General features: G+C 42.7%; 1 protein-coding gene across 3 annotated transcripts in view; it reads right to left on the reverse strand.

Annotated features, from left to right (window-relative positions):
• LOC121683616 (von Willebrand factor A domain-containing protein 5A-like) overlaps positions 1–17264 on the reverse strand; it is a 75415-nt gene extending 58151 nt beyond the window's left edge. The window contains exons 1-15 of one of the 3 annotated variants that reach the window (XM_042063314.1): positions 17176–17264; positions 16537–16609; positions 15122–15324; positions 13427–13649; positions 13050–13219; positions 12847–12961; positions 12577–12752; positions 12312–12400; positions 12047–12191; positions 10951–11030; positions 10716–10830; positions 9689–9847; positions 8339–8442; positions 7341–7558; positions 7103–7240 (exon numbers count right to left, since the gene is read on the reverse strand). In XM_042063314.1, the coding sequence (XP_041919248.1) occupies positions 7103–7240; positions 7341–7558; positions 8339–8442; positions 9689–9847; positions 10716–10830; positions 10951–11030; positions 12047–12191; positions 12312–12400; positions 12577–12752; positions 12847–12961; positions 13050–13219; positions 13427–13649; positions 15122–15324; positions 16537–16579 (1978 nt within the window). In that variant the 5' untranslated portion in view covers positions 16580–16609; positions 17176–17264. Of the gene's footprint in view, positions 1–7102; positions 7241–7340; positions 7559–8338; positions 8443–9645; positions 9848–10715; positions 10831–10950; positions 11031–12046; positions 12192–12311; positions 12401–12576; positions 12753–12846; positions 12962–13049; positions 13220–13426; positions 13650–15121; positions 15325–16536; positions 16610–17175 lie in introns of those variants that run through there. The other 2 variants (XR_006022853.1, XM_042063317.1) reach the window with 2 other exon arrangements.
• Between the last annotated feature and the right edge of the window lie 1887 nt (positions 17265–19151).

The raw sequence follows: 19151 nt of genomic DNA on the forward strand, positions 1-19151 counted from the left end.
CAAAAAAATTCAATAAAATACTATGAACCCATTGATACATTAACAATGCAGAGACTGGATTTACATGCGCAAACACATTTTTATATAGCCTACTATAGAACACAAAATTAATATTGAATTTCCCCTTGGGGATCAATAAAGTATCTATCTATCTATCTATCTATCTATCTATCTATCTAAAATATGTACAAATAACGTTTAGTGTGGGAGTTGTGACACAATCATACATGTATTTTGGCCTAATAGCTAACAGAGACTAAGGAAGTGAGGGAACTTTTGATAATGTGTGTAGCAATGCTAAAGCAACTGATCTTAACATGTTTGACAACATATGGAATGACAACAAATCTGCCATCATGCTCTAGGGTTAACAGTATATGTTGCACAACAAATAGGAGCTCAGGGTTTGTCTTAGTGACTACTATTCATCCAACATAGAGCTAAAAGGCTTAAGGGTCGTTTACACCAAGAACGATAACAGTAAAAAAATATTGTTTTAGCTAATATGAATGACAACGTCCACACATAAACTATGGGCCCTATCTTACACCCGGCGCAATGTGGTGGCAAGCGCAACGCAAGTATTGTTCCTTTCTTACACCCAAGGCAGTGATGAACATTATTGGGGTAAGTGTTTTTTTGTCAGTCAATAGTGAAAGTAAATAACTAAGTGTAAAATTGTTTTGTTGTTGACTATGAGACCACAGTGAAGTTAGTTTCAGTTTGGATGAGTTCAAATAATATGGGAGCAGATGCATGTAGGCTATACTCTGTTAGTCACACACGTTTTAGTAAAGCAAGGTTTAGTGGAATCCTGGTGTTGCACACAGTCTCGCGTGCAGATTCTTTCAGATGCGCTGACTGTCAAAATACCAACCCGCTGTTTCATGTTGCGTTCCTTACTCTTAATGGCAATGACAGATGTCACTCTCATTGGTTTAATGTTTGTTACACTCAAAACACATAAATATCGAAAAGAATGGTCACCCTCCGAGGTGCTGGCAAGGAAAAATTAACTAAAAAAAACTTGGTCGCCGCACACTCTATCTCTTAAGTCTTTTATTTAACACCCAAAACACACCCATGATTAAGAAACATAAGAACAACCCTTAACACATAAGAACAATGTGTCTGGAGTCTGGCGAACTTATTACGCTGTCAAGATAACGATTTTGGTCTGGCCACTCCCTAAACATATTTAAACCATCCATTTCATACTGTGCGTTTCAGATCGCTAAAATAGAGCCCTATAACAAAAACTACATGGAAAATGATAATGTTAGGGATAACTTTCAGAGCGATTTTGAGAATGATAAAAAGCTGACAGACAATCAGAATCCATCAAATTTTATCCATCACATTCATCAACACAAAGAGAGTCGTTTCTTATTGTTGGTCAGTGTGGACACCTTTACCGTTATGGCTGTAGTTATCGTTATGTTCCTGCCGTGAACGCCCCTGTAGTTTTTAAGTGCAGTCATAGGCTTTATAATACTGTCAAAGTGCTTAATTTGCAGCTGTTGCTAAATTGATGCCATTTTAGTTTACTGTCAGAAACAACATTTCTATTTCATTTCTACTGACCGCCAGAGGCGGTGCTTTCAGCACCTGGAATTCCATCACATGCACGTGCAGGTCGAGTATTTATATCAACAAAGTCACTCGTGACAGGGGTGACGCATGACCCCGCCCCGGTACTTAAGGTGCGCTCACCCCGGAAATGACCTCTTGAAATCTTCTCGTGTGGAAGCAGGTTGTTTAGAGTGTTAGCATATTTTCATGGACGAACGCTGGAGTCTTTTCAAACCGTACGGTTGGAGCTGCGATTTTCTCGCCCTCTTATAAGACTGCGATTTGTCTATATGACTTTCTATCATGATCGGTAAGTACACTTTTCTTTATGAATACCATTACGAGTGAGCTCGCTCTACTGCGACAACTAGACCTATGTGGAATCGTTTGGGTGTTTTTTCGCCTTCTAGCGATTCAGGGTACCTTAAATACATTTTTGTTTAATGAAATGCTTTCACGGTCTCGCAGGCTTCTTGAGTTAATGATGGATCTTGTGTTTTCCGCAACGTCTTCCTAAGTGAGTTAGAATTCAAGCGAATTCCGCTTTTGTATTGGAAGTGCTAATTTCACGTTTATAATATTGTTTGTTCACGTTTTCAAACGCTCTCTTCTTTTTCTTGTTTATAAACTAAGGCGGCGTGGTAAGTGTGTGTTCGCTCCTTATTTGCGCATATTTGTTTAGCCTACTGCATTTGATAGCCTCTCTGATTTTGTTTTTGTTGGTTGTTGGTAGTATAGGCCAACCATTAATTTGTGAATTAAGCTATTGTTTGAGGCATGTTTATGATTTGTGTAGACTGCCGGGCCCCTCTGGAACCGGAGGATGGCCACGATAAGTGTCCAAGCTGTCTGGGCATGGAACACTTAAGGCAGGGTTTGACAGACCAGGCTTGCATGAATTGCAGTTGCCTGAGCGTAGCTGCAAGGACTGCTAGGCTAGCCCAACTAGAATGGGGGTTAAACTCCCAACCACCCCCTGCAAGGAGCCGCATAGGATCCCCAAAAGCGCGGAAACGCAGAGCAGACACACGGGAGGCCCCTGCTAAGAGGAGGCTTAAACTCCCTAGGCCAGATCCTCTTAAACCAGAAGGTAGAAGAAATGGCTTTCGCTCAGATTAAAGCGATGCTCCTTAATCTACAAGGTCCGGGAGCACAGCCTGCAGCCGCTTCAAGGTCTTCATCAGAGCAGCCCCCTGTGCTGTCCCCAGCTGGGGATGCCCGAGAGGAGGATGTGCTCTCTATCAGGGCCTCGGAGTGGAGAGCCTATCGACAGTTGATGAGTGGGCGGATGATCTGGGAAATGCAGAGTCTTATGGCTCTTACACCCAGGATGCTTCTGGACACAGCTCACTGAAGGGCTCAGTTGCTAGCCACACATCAGCGATCAAACCCGCTGTGAAGTTGGCGCTGGCACGCCTGGGCTTAGATGCAGCACCAGTGCAGGTAGGTATGCAGAGCGCCTTTTTCAAGCAGGCCCCTTCTACTGCATCTTTTAGCGTGCCTCCTTCAGCTCCTTTCATTGAGGAGTTACAGAGATTGTTGTCTCACTGTGGTTCCTGGACAACTCTTTGGGCCTGCCGCACAGCAAACGCTCGAACGCAGCCTACAGGTAACGCAAACCAGGCAGCAGTTTGCTAGCCTGCGCTGTGCATCCGTTCGGGACAGAGGCCCACTACGGCGGGTGATACTCTTCAGCCAATAAGGCGGACCTTTGCACAGGGGTCAACAAGGCCAGAGCGGTTTCGCCGGACAGCTGACAACCAACCCTCTCACAGGGAATGACGCACGCCTGAATATTGCCCCTTTCGGAGTCGGAGGGGGCGAGGAGGTAGACAGTGACGTCTACAGGCCGGCGGTCAGACGCTTCACCAGAGAACAGCTCAATTACTGGGAAGTGAATACAGCAGACCCCTGGGTAGTGTCAACCCTGTCAAAAGGGTACACCATCCAGTTCAAGCACCGACCGCTGAGGTTTCAAGGGGTCAAAATGACTGTGATGAAGGGCCAGGGCAAGGCTCTGGCCCTACGCCAAGAGGTTCGGGCCCTCCTGGAAAAGGGGGCCATCGAGCAACTAGGGCCACCATCACAAGACAGTGGGTTCTATTCCACATATTTTTTAATTCCAAAAAAGGGGGGTGGACTTCGCCCCATACTGGATCTAAGGCCGTTGAACAGCCATCTAAAGGTATTCAAATCCCATATGCTTCAGACAGCAGAGGTATTACAAAGCGTCAAGCAAGACGTCTGGTTTACAACCATAGACCTGAAAGATGCATATTTTCATATTCCAATTGCACTTCACCACAGGCAATTCCTCCGCTTCGCTTTCGAGGGGAGGTCTTACCAGTTCTGGGTCCTGCCATTCGAAATCTCTCTGGCCCCCTGGACCTTCACAAGATTTGCTGCGGCAGCCCTGACTCCGCTTCAAGGCAGAGGTATGCGCATCCTTCCTTACCTAGATGATTGGCTTCTCTGTTCCCAGACAAGGGCAGAGGCATTAAGGGACTCAGCCCTGCTAGTCGCTCATGACACCAGGCTAGGGCTCATTGTGAATTTCGGGAAGAGCTCCCTAATCCCCAGCCAGCAGACGGTGTTCATTGGAATCGAACTGGACTCGCAGACAATGAGGGCAACCCCATCTCAGAGGAGGGTAGACGAGATTCTCCTCCACATAGTGCGATTCAGGAGAGGCCGAGCTCTAACGCTCAGGTCCTTCCAGGCGCTGATGGGCATGCTTACAGCAGCTTCTTCCATAGTCCCCCTGGGCCTCCTTTCTTTGAGGCCTCTCCAAATATGGATGAACAGGCTAGGGTTGCATCCAAAGCACCACAGGCACAAACTGGTGGCGGTTACCTCCAGTTGCCTAAAAAGGTTACAGCCATGGAAGAAGCGTTCATTCCTGACTGCCGGGGTTCATTTAGGGATCATACCTTCTCGCAGAGAGGTGGTAGAGACGACGCATCCCTGGCCGGATGGGGGGCTGTTTGGCAGTGCAGAACTGCCCAAGGCACATGGGACCCTCGACAGAGGGAACAACACATAAACAGGCAGTCGCTCTTGCTCTCGAGCATTTCCTGCCAGTCCTAGCAGGGAGACACGTCCTTATAAGGACAGACAACATGTCAGTGGTTTACCATATCAACCACCAGGGAAGCACAAGGTCTCTAGCGTCCCTGAGGCTGATTCAGCAGCTACTCTCATGGGCCTACCCTCAGCTATTGAGCCTGAGGGCAATGCACATCCTAGGCACACGGAATGTCACAGCGGACTTCTTGTCCAGACAACACCCCGATCCAGGAGAATGGAGGCTGAACCTAGAAGTGGTGCACGCCATCTGGCACCAATATGGCAGAGCGAAGGTGGATCTTTTCGCCTCTCAAGCCACAACACACTGCCCCCTCTGGTTCTCACTCAGGGAGTCAACAAGCCCCTTGGGCAAGGATGCACTGGCGCATGGGTGGCCCCAGCAGCTCCTATATGCATTCCCCCCACTCCCGCTCATACTACCCACTCTAGAGAGGATTCTCCGGGTGGGCCACCAAGTGCTGCTTGTAGCCCCCAGGTGGCCAGGGAGAATCTGGTTCCCGGTGCTATACAGCCTGCTGGACGGACAGCCTTGGCGTCTCCCTGTGCGCACAGACCTCTTCTCTCAGCTGGGTGGCCGGATCTGGCATCTGAACCCAGCACGATTGCAACTTTGGGTGTGGCCTCTGAAGGACCTGAACCACTGCTAGGGGCATGCGACCCTGCAGTGGTACAGACTATCCACAACTCACAGGCACCCTCCACTAATGCGCTTTACGCTAATAGGTGGAAGCTTTTTATACAATGGTGCCAAGAACATGGACAGGAGCCAACACGTTGCCCGATACCAACTATCCTCAGTTTTCTACAATCACGGTTTGATGACGGACTGGCGGCATCCACTATCAAGGTGTATGTAGCTGCAATATCAGCTAGGCATAACAAGGTAGAGGGAGTTACAGTGGGATCCCATAGTCTGGTGACCCGTTTTCTCAAGTAGGCTAGTGACAAATAGTCAGAAAGGGCTTTAACTAAACCCAACAATGTTTTTCCTCATCTCTAAGGTCTCCCATATATGAAATGGATTCTTAGCTAAAAATATTTTACTGCTAAGATTGTTAAATTAACAGATATTGTTATACACCCCAAAACCAAAAAAGAACTAAAATATAGCCTGACCGTATTGGAGTTAAGGCATATAAATTAGTGCAGATCCTGTGGCCGAACCCGGCATTTTTACCCAAACCCTTCTCTGCAACGTATGCTAACCAGCCGCTCAGTCTGGGAGCATTTGAGCCCCCAGCCCAGGGGGAGGAACTGGGGCAAGGTGACATTTTTTTGAGTATTGAAAGCCTATATTGAAAAGACCGCTGCCCTGCGGCAGTCAGATTCATTATTCATCTGCCACACAGGACACGGGGCCTTGCTTTGTCCAAGCAACGGCTATCCAAGTGGATCTTGGAGGCCATCAGCTATGCCTACTCTGATAGTGGCTTACCGGTTCCACCTCGCGTTCGTGGTCACTCAACTCGGTGTGTAGCTGCCACAAAGTCCCACTTTCCGACATATGCATGGCGGCCTCATGGGCATCGGTTTGCACATTTGCAAGGTTTTATAGGGTCAATGTGGCCACGAACCTCATAGCCACAGCCACCCTCTCAAGCCATTAAAAGGGTATGTAGATCTTCCTCGTGACCCTGTTGGTATTTGTCATCCAGGTGCTGAAAGCACCGCCTCTGGCGGTCAGTAGAAATGAAATAGAACGATAGTTACGTATGTAATGTTGTAATGTCGTATGTTCTATGAATTTCGGATGACCGCCAGAGCTTGGCAGTCACTCGGAAGGCGGACGAGAAGATTGCCAAGACTTCCGGGGTGAGCGCACCTTAAGTACCGGGGCGGGGTCATGCGTCACCCCTGTCACGAGTGACTTTGTCTATATAAACACTCGACCTGTACGTGCATGTGATGGAAATCCAGGTGCTGAAGGCACCACCCCTGGCGGTCATCCGAAATTCATAGAACCGCAGTTACATACGTAATCATCGATTTAGTTTGCTGTACTTATATTACAGCAGACGATATTAAAGTTTAAGAAGCTGAAACCAGTGAATGAGGTATTGAGATATTTTCATTTATAAATAACTCAAACCAATTAACCAATTTCCAAACCAGTTGCCAATTAATTTAATAGTTTGATTAATGGTTGCAGCCCAACCCAAAAGTCACGTTTGGTGAGGCTGAAACTGCTTACTTGAGAGAACAAGCAGCCAATAATAAGATACACAGAAAAGTCATGCAAAAGCGTGCTTTGGAGGGCCAATATACTACCTGTACAATATAATATGGAATTACAAGTATTTACTATAACAAAAGCCAGTATGTGAAACAATGTTTTTAAGGTGATTTTCCTGATCCGCAGTCCAAAAAAGTTTTAGAATGCAAAATATTTCTTGTGCATTTCAATGTGTGGAAGAGAGAGGAGAATGTGTGGGCATATACTTACCAGGAGGCATTGCAGGCACTGCAGCCATTCTAGCCATTGGGGCCATGTTAGCCATTTTAAGCATTGGGGCCATTCTAGCCATTGGCATTGTCATTGGCATTGAACAGCAAAGGGCCATAGGTGCACCAAAAAACATTCCTAATAAAAGCATAAAAATGTCAGAGCAACCTGTATGTTATTTTCCTGAACAGAATCACTGGGATATTATAAGTGCCACAATATAGAGACCCACTCAAACCTGGCGTTGGCACAGTTCTGTGGAGCAGTGGTCCCTGCACAGTCTGTCCACTGCCCTTGTGGATGGCGATGAAGGCGGTGTGTGTGCAGCTGACTCCAGACTGCAGGCTGAGCTGCAGCAGCTTCTCTCTCAGGGCCTTCGCCTCTGGCCCTGCTGCCCTCTCCTCCATCTCCAGCGAGCGGATCAGAGTCCGAGCCCCCAGCCGGTGGAGAGTCACTCTAAAGTGGGAGAAGGGAGACCAGGGGTCGTGTGAATAATGCAGAGTACACAGATCAGCTACATTATTACAACAATCAAACCTCTCCCTGAAAAACCTTGTTCCTTTATTTAGATAGCACAGCGTTACGGTGGGAGTAGAACGGTGCTTGCGCTGTTTCTTTGTTTCTCTCTCAGCTCCTCTGCAGGTGACTGCTGTGCGTGTTAATTCAGGGGCCTGGGCCTCCTGTTTTTTAAGCTATCTGTGTCTAATGACTTCCTTTCCCTCGCCGCTCTCGTCAGTACACAAAGGGCGAATGCCTCTGTGACGTGCCTTCGTCGGAACCACACTCACCTTTGTTATTCCTTATTTGTTGCTTTATCTACTTTTTGCCAATTGACTCGTATGGGATTAATTTATGTTTTATGTGTTTGTAAATAGTTTTGCATTGGCGGTGGTTTGGTGGTTGGTATGTCACTTTATTATTTTAGTTTTAGGTTCAAATGGTGTAGTCGAAAGAGGTCTAAGGTTTTCTGTCTCTTTTGTATTATTTTCACCACTCCGTTCTTTAGTCTGTTTGAGAGCATTACATTATTACATTTATCCATCTTGTGAAAAAAATAATGGTCTCGTAACACACAGAGAAGCGACAGAAAGCAAGCGGGAGAAATAGATGGGGATGGGATTGGGAAATGACCCACAGGTCGCAGTGAGTGGTACAGGCGAATGTGTTACAGAAGCTGAAGCCACGTGCAGCTGCAACATTTGAATTGCACTTAAAAAAGAACCCTCTCATCTTTACCCTGTGTCTCCTGTGGGTCTGAGGCAGAAGCTGAGTTGGTTCTTGACCGTCTCCTCCAACAGGTTGTACTGTATTGTCACAGATCCTTCAGGATTCGCTGCGTTCTGAGATCAGGAATCACACAGAAGATGTAGGGAAGTTAGAGGTTGGTGTCATATCATGTAGAACTTAAAGTGTAATAAACAGGAAAAATATTAAAAGCATACATCAGCCATTTATGTTGTCTGCACCCTGACATGTAAGGAATACCTTTCTAGATCCTTTTTAGAAGACCAGTGTCTCTCAAGAAGTCAGAACACGACAAAGTGGTACATCAGAAACAGGGCATGCTGTCTAAAACTCCTTGACATTTGTTAAAAAAGTGCAAAACTCCAAAAGGTCACCAGACTGGTATATAAGTTAGCGTTGCACAGCCGGGTGACCTTCAGTAGACAACCATCACGTTTTCATGCCGGGAATAAGTGGTTTTGAATCAGTTTATTGCCCAAATTCCGTTTATGTCAATATTCCATTTAACCTGTTTACAAACAAGTACAATGTCACGTTTTGAGCATATCTATGTTTACATAGCTATCGACATTATTCTGAACGAGTCAGCGACGCAACCTACAAATAGGCATTCTGTGCGAATTTAGCATGTGCAGGCCTACAACACTCTTTTTTATGGGAGCATATTCTGCTTAAGGTGTTTTCATGACCCAGTATTCCGTTTAGCATATGCTAGGGTGTGCAAACAGTTTATTAGTAAAACAAATATGGCCTTTTTCGGTTTATTTCAAATCAGAATAAGGTGCTTAGGTAGCCTAGAAATCTAGACGCGCCCCTAGCGGCAGCAAATTACATTTGCTGCCAGGGCTAGTCTAGCAACTCTCCGTTGGCTTGTGAGCTCCAGAAATCGAAACTTAATCAGGCATTGAAATCGTGTATAGAGTCGTTTGGTGGGCTTAACATAATGATTGATGGCAGAGTTGCAACGGTTTGGCTTGAATTCCCTGCTACTTGAAAACAAATATCCTATTGCATCCTATTGCGTGCAGAGGGAATTTGAAAGACAACTGATTATCCCGCCCCTCGGACTGAGCACTGCGAACGGTGAGTGCCCAGACCCTACATTTTAATGTGGGTCTGGCTTGCCAGGCTAGTGCTTAGGTGCTTACAAGACACACGCATATTCGGTTTATTCCCAATAAACTGATTCGAAACCATATATTGGCTGCATGAAAACGTGATGAATGTGTTTTCTCTCATTTCAAATCAGGTTTACAAACCCCACATTTACATTTTAACATTTTCAGGATCAACATCACCACATAAATTCCATGCAGACCAATGACTGAGATGTCCTCTCACCTCTCCTTTGAGCTGGGCATAGAGCAGGGCCCTTTGACCATGGAAGAGCACTTTGAGTGGAGGAGACAAAGTGGTGACAGATACACCATCTGGAAGGTTCCAGTGGACAGAGATGTCCTTCACTGCTGGCTGCAGTGCATAGCGCAGAGACTGCATCACCTGGGGGAGGTGTGTAGACAGATAAATAGTGAGAATAATGGACACAATATTACTGACCACCAAGAAAATGAAAAGTGTGAACCTGTTGATCTGTTGTGTACAGGAAAGTAATTTCTTTTTTTAAAATACTTGCTTTTACTGTAAAAACATGAAATTAAAGTCTGATGAATCACAGAAAAAATGTGGGTGTCAGCTGACTTATTGGATCCACTGCACAGTACTACGACCCATTTTAATATCTTTTACAACATTACTGTCCTTTTGTGTTTATTATCTTTACTTATTACACGGCTCTTCACAAGGCAAGTAGAACCCTCCGCTGCACGGCAGGGTCTGGTTCGCCCTGTCGGGACTTATTTTCCCAATAATGACCGGCGTTCTATACATTATCCCTTACATATTTAAAGTCATTCATTCATGTTTATCTTAATATCATTATTTCATTTCATGTCTACTTGTGATTATGACACCAGCCTGCTTAGTTGCTACTTTTCTTTTTTCCATTTTTCTTAATCTTTTTATTCTGAAACAACACACACTATGACTTGCCGATCCTATAATTCATTTTGTGTAACATCATTGTTCAGTACAATTGTTCCCTCAGTAGAGAATAAATCCCTGTCTTTGTTTCTCAAATCTGCCTACCAGCTCCATCTCCTCCTTCTCACGGCCAGCAGGCCCGGAATGCAGATTGGAGCCAAAAGCAGATTCAACAGAACATCAGTGGGACTAAACTTGGTTTAATGTGTCTTTCTTTTACACATAAACCTCTCCAGAATTCATGACATGAACAGATACACTTGACTTGACTAGAATGTTATATTAACATATAGGTATAAAAGATACCACCAGTTTCATCTCCTCCTACCTTTGGCTGCATGCGGTCTGTTCCTGTGATGAACTGAGCATGCCCAGAGGCCTCCTTGGCCAGGCCTGTGATTAAAGCAGTGCTGGCACCCTCTCCGATTCCAAAAGAGAAGCACCTGCACATATCATATCGAGGTTAGCTTCAAGCTGTTTTATTACGTACAAACTAATAAAACATCTCAAAAATCTACTCTTATTGTTCAAGTAATTTTTTTGTCATGTGGCCCATCACATACCGGTGAGAATTCCCATTGATCTTCACCAAGTCCAAAACCTGCTTAGTGTTCCCCACCTCTCCATCAGTGAAAATGAAGAGCTGAAATGAAATTAAAAGAGGAAAGACAAAATGCTAAATGTTCTGTATGGAAGAGGTTTTGCTTTGTTCTCTTGTCATCCATTTTGAGCCTTCACAATGTTTTGGTCTAAAATTAGTGAAAGCACAGTTAGCAATGAATATAATAATTAGCTGACTAATATCAATATTTGGTGACATCCTCCTCATATTGGGACTTCTAGACTGCAGCAACTCTTCTTCTTCTGCTTCTGCTTCCCTACCACTGAAGGGGAGGTAGACTTTTTAGCAGGCCTAGTCGTCCAGAGCCCAACGATATACTCGCAGTGAGGTGTTTTTTCTCAGTCGCTTTGGTACTTTTCTCAGATCAGAATCAAAATTCTCATAACTATTAGTTCAACCTCCACAACATTTAGTCATTTGTGCACATCATAGTAGCAATTTCCCCTTCCTCTGAACAAATTGGAAATGCTTTTGAACATGTATCAGTTGCTTTGTCATGTGAGTCAAAATGAACTATACTTATGGATGCTGAATAGTTGTTCCCAATAAAACTAAGTCTTCATTTCATTGCTTGAGTCATTACATACAAAATTTGTATATTAGTTATCACAATGTCACAATGCTGTAGAATTGCAAAGAAAAATTTTTCAAATGGCTGTACAAGTACTGTATAGTGCTGTCTTGAGCATTTTCAGGTAGTGTCACCGAGTTCTGAGCTTTTTTCGCATGGGAAAACACTGAGCATAAACTGTCATAATGAAAACATGACAAAGCCATTTAACTATCTTTTTCATAAACGATGGTGTCAAGACTTCTCTTTTTGATGACACTGACAGTTTCATTGACATAAATACTTGCTTTTGAGGAATGGACTATCCATTTTGAGCAAGTGACGTGCTTTTGCAGGTTATCCACTAGGTTTTGCAGTTTGCACTAATTGTTTTGAGAAATGCACTAACTGCTGTGCAAATGTTAATAGTGATGTGAGAAAAGCACCAAAGAGACTGAGAAAAATAATCTACCATGTAATAATCTACCTGTCTGGGGTGACTGGGGATGCAGGGCTGGCTGTAGATGTGTTTCAGAGGCTGAAGAATCTCAGTGCCCCCCATGTCTGCTCTCATTCCCTTCACTTTCTCAAGAGCATCATCCATCGTCTTCTGGTTGTACTCAACGCTCTTCCTGGAAGAAGACAACAGTCATCATATTACAAGGATCAACCTGAGTTTTTCCAAAAACTAATCTGAAGCCATATAAAATTAGGCAAACGTGAGATATACATAAATGTAAAAGCATACTGACGGGAAGAAATGTTCATAACGGGAGCCAAAGCCATAGATGTTGAAGTAGCAGCCCATGGGGAGGCTCTTCAAGAGCAGGAGCAGAGTGTCCTGAAGACGAATAACAGGGATAAGATTGAGCAAACCCTGTATCTAGTAAAGGAATTTCACACAGCATCTGCAACAATTGTAAGAGCACCAAAGAGAACAAGCATTGACAAAGACTGCTTTTGCAGGTTTTATCAGAGTTTAGGTTCTCTCTTGCAATACATCTGCAGTCATGGTACCTTGGCACTCTCTATGCGCATCTTTGCATCTTTTCCTGAGTGCATTGCGCAGTCCATACTCCCTGATCGGTCCACCACAAAAATAAACTCTCCACACGTGGAAAGTGAGGATGTTACTGCAGCAGGGAACTCTGGGTAAATGCTGAGCAAAACAACTGGGTCCCTCATCAAAGAGCCTGAAACAGAGAAACAGAGCGGCTTGCAGTTCACTTGTATTTACTTGCCTACATTTCTACACCAAGCCGACAGGTGAAGAGCCCAATCCCTCACCTGGCTCAGCAGTGTCCAGTCCAGCCTCCACTATGGCAGTGGGCTTATGAGCATCGTGGTAATACAGCAGCAGCTCCACATCACGATCAAACAGGTGGCCTGGAGAGAGACTCACCTGGAGGATCAGAGAGAGGAATATTGCATTACACCACACTATACCTACTGCTTATAATCACACATTCATAATGTCCAGCACTCCATACCGTGGCCTGTGTTTTGTCTGGGTTGAGGTAAGCCAGTGGCTCCAGATCACAGTTGGACTCCACTTTAGAGATGGGCTGGGGGGAGGACAGGTGAGCACTGAGAGCCAAAGTGTAGGGCACCGTACCAGCTGGGACTGATGTCACAGTGGCCATTTGACTCCTGTCCATGTCTGAGAAGACAGTTGGGAAGATGCTACTTTTTCTTTTCTTTTTATTTTGATGGTGTCATACCTGTGGCACTCTTAAGCTGTATATAGTATAAGAGTTGGTTTCAAATAAGCATGTACTTTTTCCAAACACACATTAGTCAGAACAGCGGCATGTTAGAACACGTTAGAACTCTATTTCCCACAAGCCTCCATATTTCTGGGCCTCACCCTGGGGTGTGTAGCGGGGGTTGAGCACAGCGGGCAGACAGAAGCGCAGGGCGTCGTCAGCTTGCATGTCCAGCTCTGAGATGTAGACCAGAGTGATGGCAGCACTCTCTCCTGGAGGCAGGCTGCCCACGTTCAGCTGGAACACGTCTGGGCTCTGATCACTCTCCTCCAGCAGGAAGGCCTGGTGGCCCGAGCTCAACGCATCATCATACTCCTCCCGGGCCTCGACAAAGGGAGAGGTCAATGCATCATCATACTGCTCCTTGGACCACGGGAGAGTGTCATTGTTTTGAGTACAAAAGTGAGCAGAGACCAAGAAAGGCACATACAGTAGAAGAAATGTTGAATGAAGGTACGGTCAGCAACGGTATGCAATTTCAAGCCCATGACATTTTTTGCCACATTCAGCAAACATCTCCTCACGATCCAAGAAATTTAAATACAAATATAAAAAAACGCAATGTCATGTGCCATCGCTAATTGTACCTTTAAAGAAAAAGTTCACTGGCCTTCTTTTTTTTTTTAAAAGGAAAGTATGCATCACCTTTTGCTCTTGTACTTACATTATTGTATTTTTTTTACACACTCTACTTTTCTGTGCATAAATGTGATTTATTTACTCAAAGTCACACAAATAATGTGTGTCTATATTTACCAATAACCCATGTACGGTATGTCCCATATTCCACTGGATATATTTATCTATTTGCACTAGGTATGATACAACGCCAGCAATACATGTTTGAATTATAAATTGAATTAGTGCACTGCTATTCAGTGTTGGGAGTAATGCATTAAAGAAGTAATGTAATTACAGTAATGTATTGCTTTTTGCTGTAATGCAGTAATGTATGGCATTACCAATACTATTCCAGTAATATTTTACTCGGTACAATTCTCAGTAACTGAAGTTACTTTGCTTTTTATTCCAAAATTGAGACATGCTCAATTGGCACCAGAGAAGATTATCCAAGAATTAAAAAAATCATCTATGCTGGTCATCTATGCTGGTCCTGGAATTTGATTGCCTTGTTTAGATGACTGTAGAAAGGGAATTTGAGTTATCTCTGCCATTCATGCAACAGATCTAACATGGTTAGACTATACTTCTCATTTCAAGCAGTGAGAATAACTAAAATGTTGCTTTTACAGACAAAGATCGTAGCCATTATTCTCAAACTATTTGCATTAAGTCTACACCACTAAGTGGAAGGAAAGGCAACCAGCAATGATGAGAACCATTTAAAGTCAACATACAATTTCACTATGGCTATATTTTACTATATTAAGTTGTGAGTGACCTTTGGCCTTTGGGGCCTACATTGTCCCAGGAGCCATAACTGCAACCATTATATTGTTCTTTTGTTAGCCTTAAGCCTAGCTAAGTCATTATGCCATACCACATCATCTCCTGCTGTGTAATGAGCTGCATTGAACACATGAAGATCTATTGAGAACACCAAATCCATATTTCCTGTTATTTTGGTGAAAGTAATGTAAACATAGTGTAATGCCTTACAATTCAAAGACAGTAATATTGTAATGTAACAAATTACTTTGAGATGACAGTAACAAGTAATAAATAATGCATTACGCTTTTGAAGTAACTTGCCCAACACTGCAGCTATTACTGTGTAATACTGCATAGTAATCAATTGAACCTCATTAAGATATCTCAGCTGTCTATCATCTCACCTTCTGTTTCTCCTGCAGCTTTGCCACCACCTCTGTGTCTCCTATCTTGGCGCTGAGGTGACAGACGGCACATTCTCCAGGCAGAGGGAACACAAACACAGCCTCTAGGGGGCGCTCTTCTCCATTCACATACAGCAGAGTGGAGGTCACTGTGGCTACATGTCCCTGCACATGCACATCTACCTCCACACTCTTCAGAGGAACTGTAAAAAGGAATCAAGATTCTGTGTCAAGATTATCAAATAAACCACTGAACTTGAGAGGCTAAAAATTCCAACTACTTTTGGTTATGCCAGGTGTATTTCCAATGGCATTTACCCTTAGAAAAAATACGTTTATAGAAGAGCACTGTTGGTCTACTTTTTTTGAACTAAGCATATATCTTACTTTTTGTGTTGTGGATGATCGAATACAATATTTGGATGAATATTTGGGTGAATATATATTTTACATTGTGTTGTGTTGGTTTTGTATGTGTAGTCCACTGGCAGTGTTTATATTAGTGTCCTTGTAGTATAAAAATAATTAAACTTACAGTTTACTGAGGAATTACTTTAAGCAGGCTATTCTATTATGAACATGAAAACATGGGCTAGAAGTACATATTGACAGTGGGCAGCAGTGGATCAGGAGGTAGAGGAATCACCCACACAACCAGAAGGTTGCAGGTTCGACCTCATCTCCTCCTCACATGACACTTAACTCAAGTGCTCTCGGTGGTGCCTACACCAGTGTGTAAACAGCTTTGAGTGCTCGGAGAAGAGGAAAAGCAGTAAAAATGCAGTCCATATACCAATAGTAAACAGTACACCTATAAGTTCACTTGTAGTGCACCTAGAACTTTACTACTTTTACACCGTAAAAATACATTTACTATAAGGAATTAAAAGGTGTGCTAGAAGTAACTAGTATCTTCACTAGTTTACTTACAGTATACGGGTAGTGCTTTAGTGCTTACGAGTTTACTATTATAAACAGAAAGTGGGCCAATTTATATCACAAGCACATTACTAATAAACTTACTACATGAAGTAAACTTGGGTATTACAGTGTACATCAACTGCACTTAAGTTTACTTAATAAAATTAACTTTAATTATCCTTTTTTTGGTAAGGGAAGAAATGGCCTATACTTGGCTTCATCCAGCATAATTCATTATTCTTATTCTTAGCTTTGTCATCATCATCATCGCCATCATCATCATCATCATCATCGTCAGTACTATAACCTTTGGAAACATGCTTCTCAGGTGACCTTAATAACATGTCCCTTACCTACAACGTTTAAACATGCTAACTAAATGGTGACACAGTACAGTAATACTGAAGTTTTCACGTAGCCATAGGTTGGAAATGATCATTCTCTCAACATTAAGTAACAAGAGAATTGGACTGGTGAATGCCTCATATTCAGACCTGGCTCCTTGTTTTTGGTGACCAGACCACAGCTGTGCTCCATGTTAGTGCCTTTTTCCAAATTATTTCAAACCTGAATAGAAAAAGAGGACAAAGACAAATAGGCAGTATAGTTAAGTACAGTACAGTAGCCTACAGTGAAACAGAATACAGTACCACTTACTGACTACTGACCCTTTTATCATTAGAAGTATAGTTGTTTTGCCAGAGTTGTTTGCCACACTCTCCCCTTGGAAGTCTCTTAAGTTAACAACAACAAACAGCAGGCAACTGCTTTGTTGCGTCAGTGTTTCCACTATCATCTTAGTCTCCATAACCTACACTACGTAGATTCTACAGTATCATCGTCTCTGTGAATAGTGGAACACCACAGTGGGACACTAAGACAAACGTATTTCTTGCCCTGACAGCAAGACTTGCATATAGTGTGTGTTTTCTGAATAGTCTGTTTTCTAATATTCTGAAAGTTGAAAATGCATGGTTTGCAAGAAACTGAAGCTATTGAGAATATATTTAAAATTAGATCATGAAAACACCAAGGTCAATCAAAATGACTTTCTTTTCATATTTACAGCAAACACTTCAAACAGTAAGAAACGTATTCTGTAATAATGACAGAGATATAATGTAATATCCTACCTTACAATTTAGGCTCAGTTGTTAAAACATTTGAATGGAGAAACAGCTTTAGACAATACGGATATGTCTCACTTTAACAACACTACAAGGAGCGAATGAAAGGCTTTTTTATGCTTCTTCAGACTTCTTCAGTAGCACAAAACCACAGTGACCCACATGGGCCTTTCTTCAGGTGCGAGCTTTTGCATGCACCTACCCTCCCCTCCCCATTGCTGCCACTTCCTTTGCATTGTGGTTGGGAAATCACCCAGTATTGATCGTGTGAAATTACTTTTACTGTAAGAACGCTTCAGATTTTCAGGTGATATCAAAGTCAAAGTCAAAGTCAGCTTTATTGTCAATTTCTTCACATGTTCCAGACATACAAAGAGATCGAAATTACGTTTCTCACTATCCCGCGGTGAAGACAAGACATATTTTACCAATTTAAGTCCACAGACAAACATAACATTCAAGTAAACAAAAAAGTAAGTAAATAAGAGGGCACATATAATAATGATATGAAAGGAGCATTGATCATTGTTTATTGATTGGAATTGAGTTTTGAGTGAAAACATGCCAAGGAGAGAAGTAGCTCTAATAGGAGTGGGGAAGTGCAAAGCATCTCAAAGATGTCAAGACAGATGAGATCAATAATCAATAATCCAATGTGGATGGTTATGTGAAATGTATTGGTATAGTCTCCTTTTCCATGTTTCCATCAGAGTTGGGGGAATCTGCAGTGCTCGCCTCACCTTCCATGCACAATTGTTGCACACTTGGAAGTACTTGCAATATTCTCCCATGTGCTTCGAAAAAAAAAAAGCACCCAAATACGCACTTTTCATTCTGCCATCGACATAAGTCTGTCATGTAAGCGACATGGAGGCAGTTACACACTTTGGGAGGAGTAACTCCAATGCACATTCTACTACAATGCACATTCTACTGACTTACACACTTTTTTTGTTAAGCATTTCTGAGGGCTGCATTATCAAGTCGAGCACCACTACAAGATGAAACAGCATATTGCATTTCTGAGGGCTGCATCATCAAGTCGAGCACCACTACAAGATGAAACAGCATATTGCATTTGTATAGGCTTGGCAGATGTAGCTTGATGTAGTCAAGACTAGGCAGTATACCTTAATCCTAAGAACACCCTTCACAGAGAAATGTATACTTAAAGTTAATTTAGGTCGTACGTTTATTAGTATAAATGTACTTGTGTTAAACTTGTTCTTCGGACTAAATTGGCCCACCAAACTAGTGAAGATAGTTATATACACCCCCAAAAGTTTGTTTCATTGTTTAAATGTGAATAAAAACAAAATGTAATAATCTGCAAATCTTGTAAATTCATATTTAGGCCTAGCTGCAAAAAGGACACAAACAACATATCAAATGTTGAAGATGAGAAATGTTACTATTTCATGCAAAATATATGTTCATTTCAAATTTGATACCAGCGACACTTTTCAAAAAAAGTTGGGACAGGGGTAACAAAATGCTGGAAAAGTTGTGTAATGATAAAGAAAACAAAAGGAGGAATGTTTCACAACTAATTAGGGTAACTGGAAACATGATTGGGTACGAAAAAGAGCATTCCAGAGAGGCAGGGTCTCTTAAAAGCAAAGATTAATAGGTATTTATCACTCTGCGTAAACCTGTGTGCATGGACAAATGATGAAACAAACCGGGGTACACAGAAATTGGTGGGAATTGGTGGGAATAAATGAATGTATGTGTTCATTTACTGACTGTACACCAATTGGCCTGTAGATGGCCGGATACAGTTGTCTTTGAATATCTCGAGAACCGTAGGGCCTAGGATGACCTTTTTCTGTATGTTGTAAAATAAAATACCTAATGCCCTCATTTTAAATGTATCAAAAATAAATTACAAAATACAGTAGCCATATTATGTATCAAAATAAAATACTGTATTTTTGTATTTTGAAAATACTCAAAATACTTTTCTCAAGGGAGCATGGAAT

This window comes from Alosa sapidissima, chromosome 15 (assembly GCF_018492685.1).
Source record: "Alosa sapidissima isolate fAloSap1 chromosome 15, fAloSap1.pri, whole genome shotgun sequence".
In the NCBI taxonomy this organism is placed as follows: Eukaryota; Metazoa; Chordata; class Actinopteri; order Clupeiformes; family Clupeidae; genus Alosa; species Alosa sapidissima.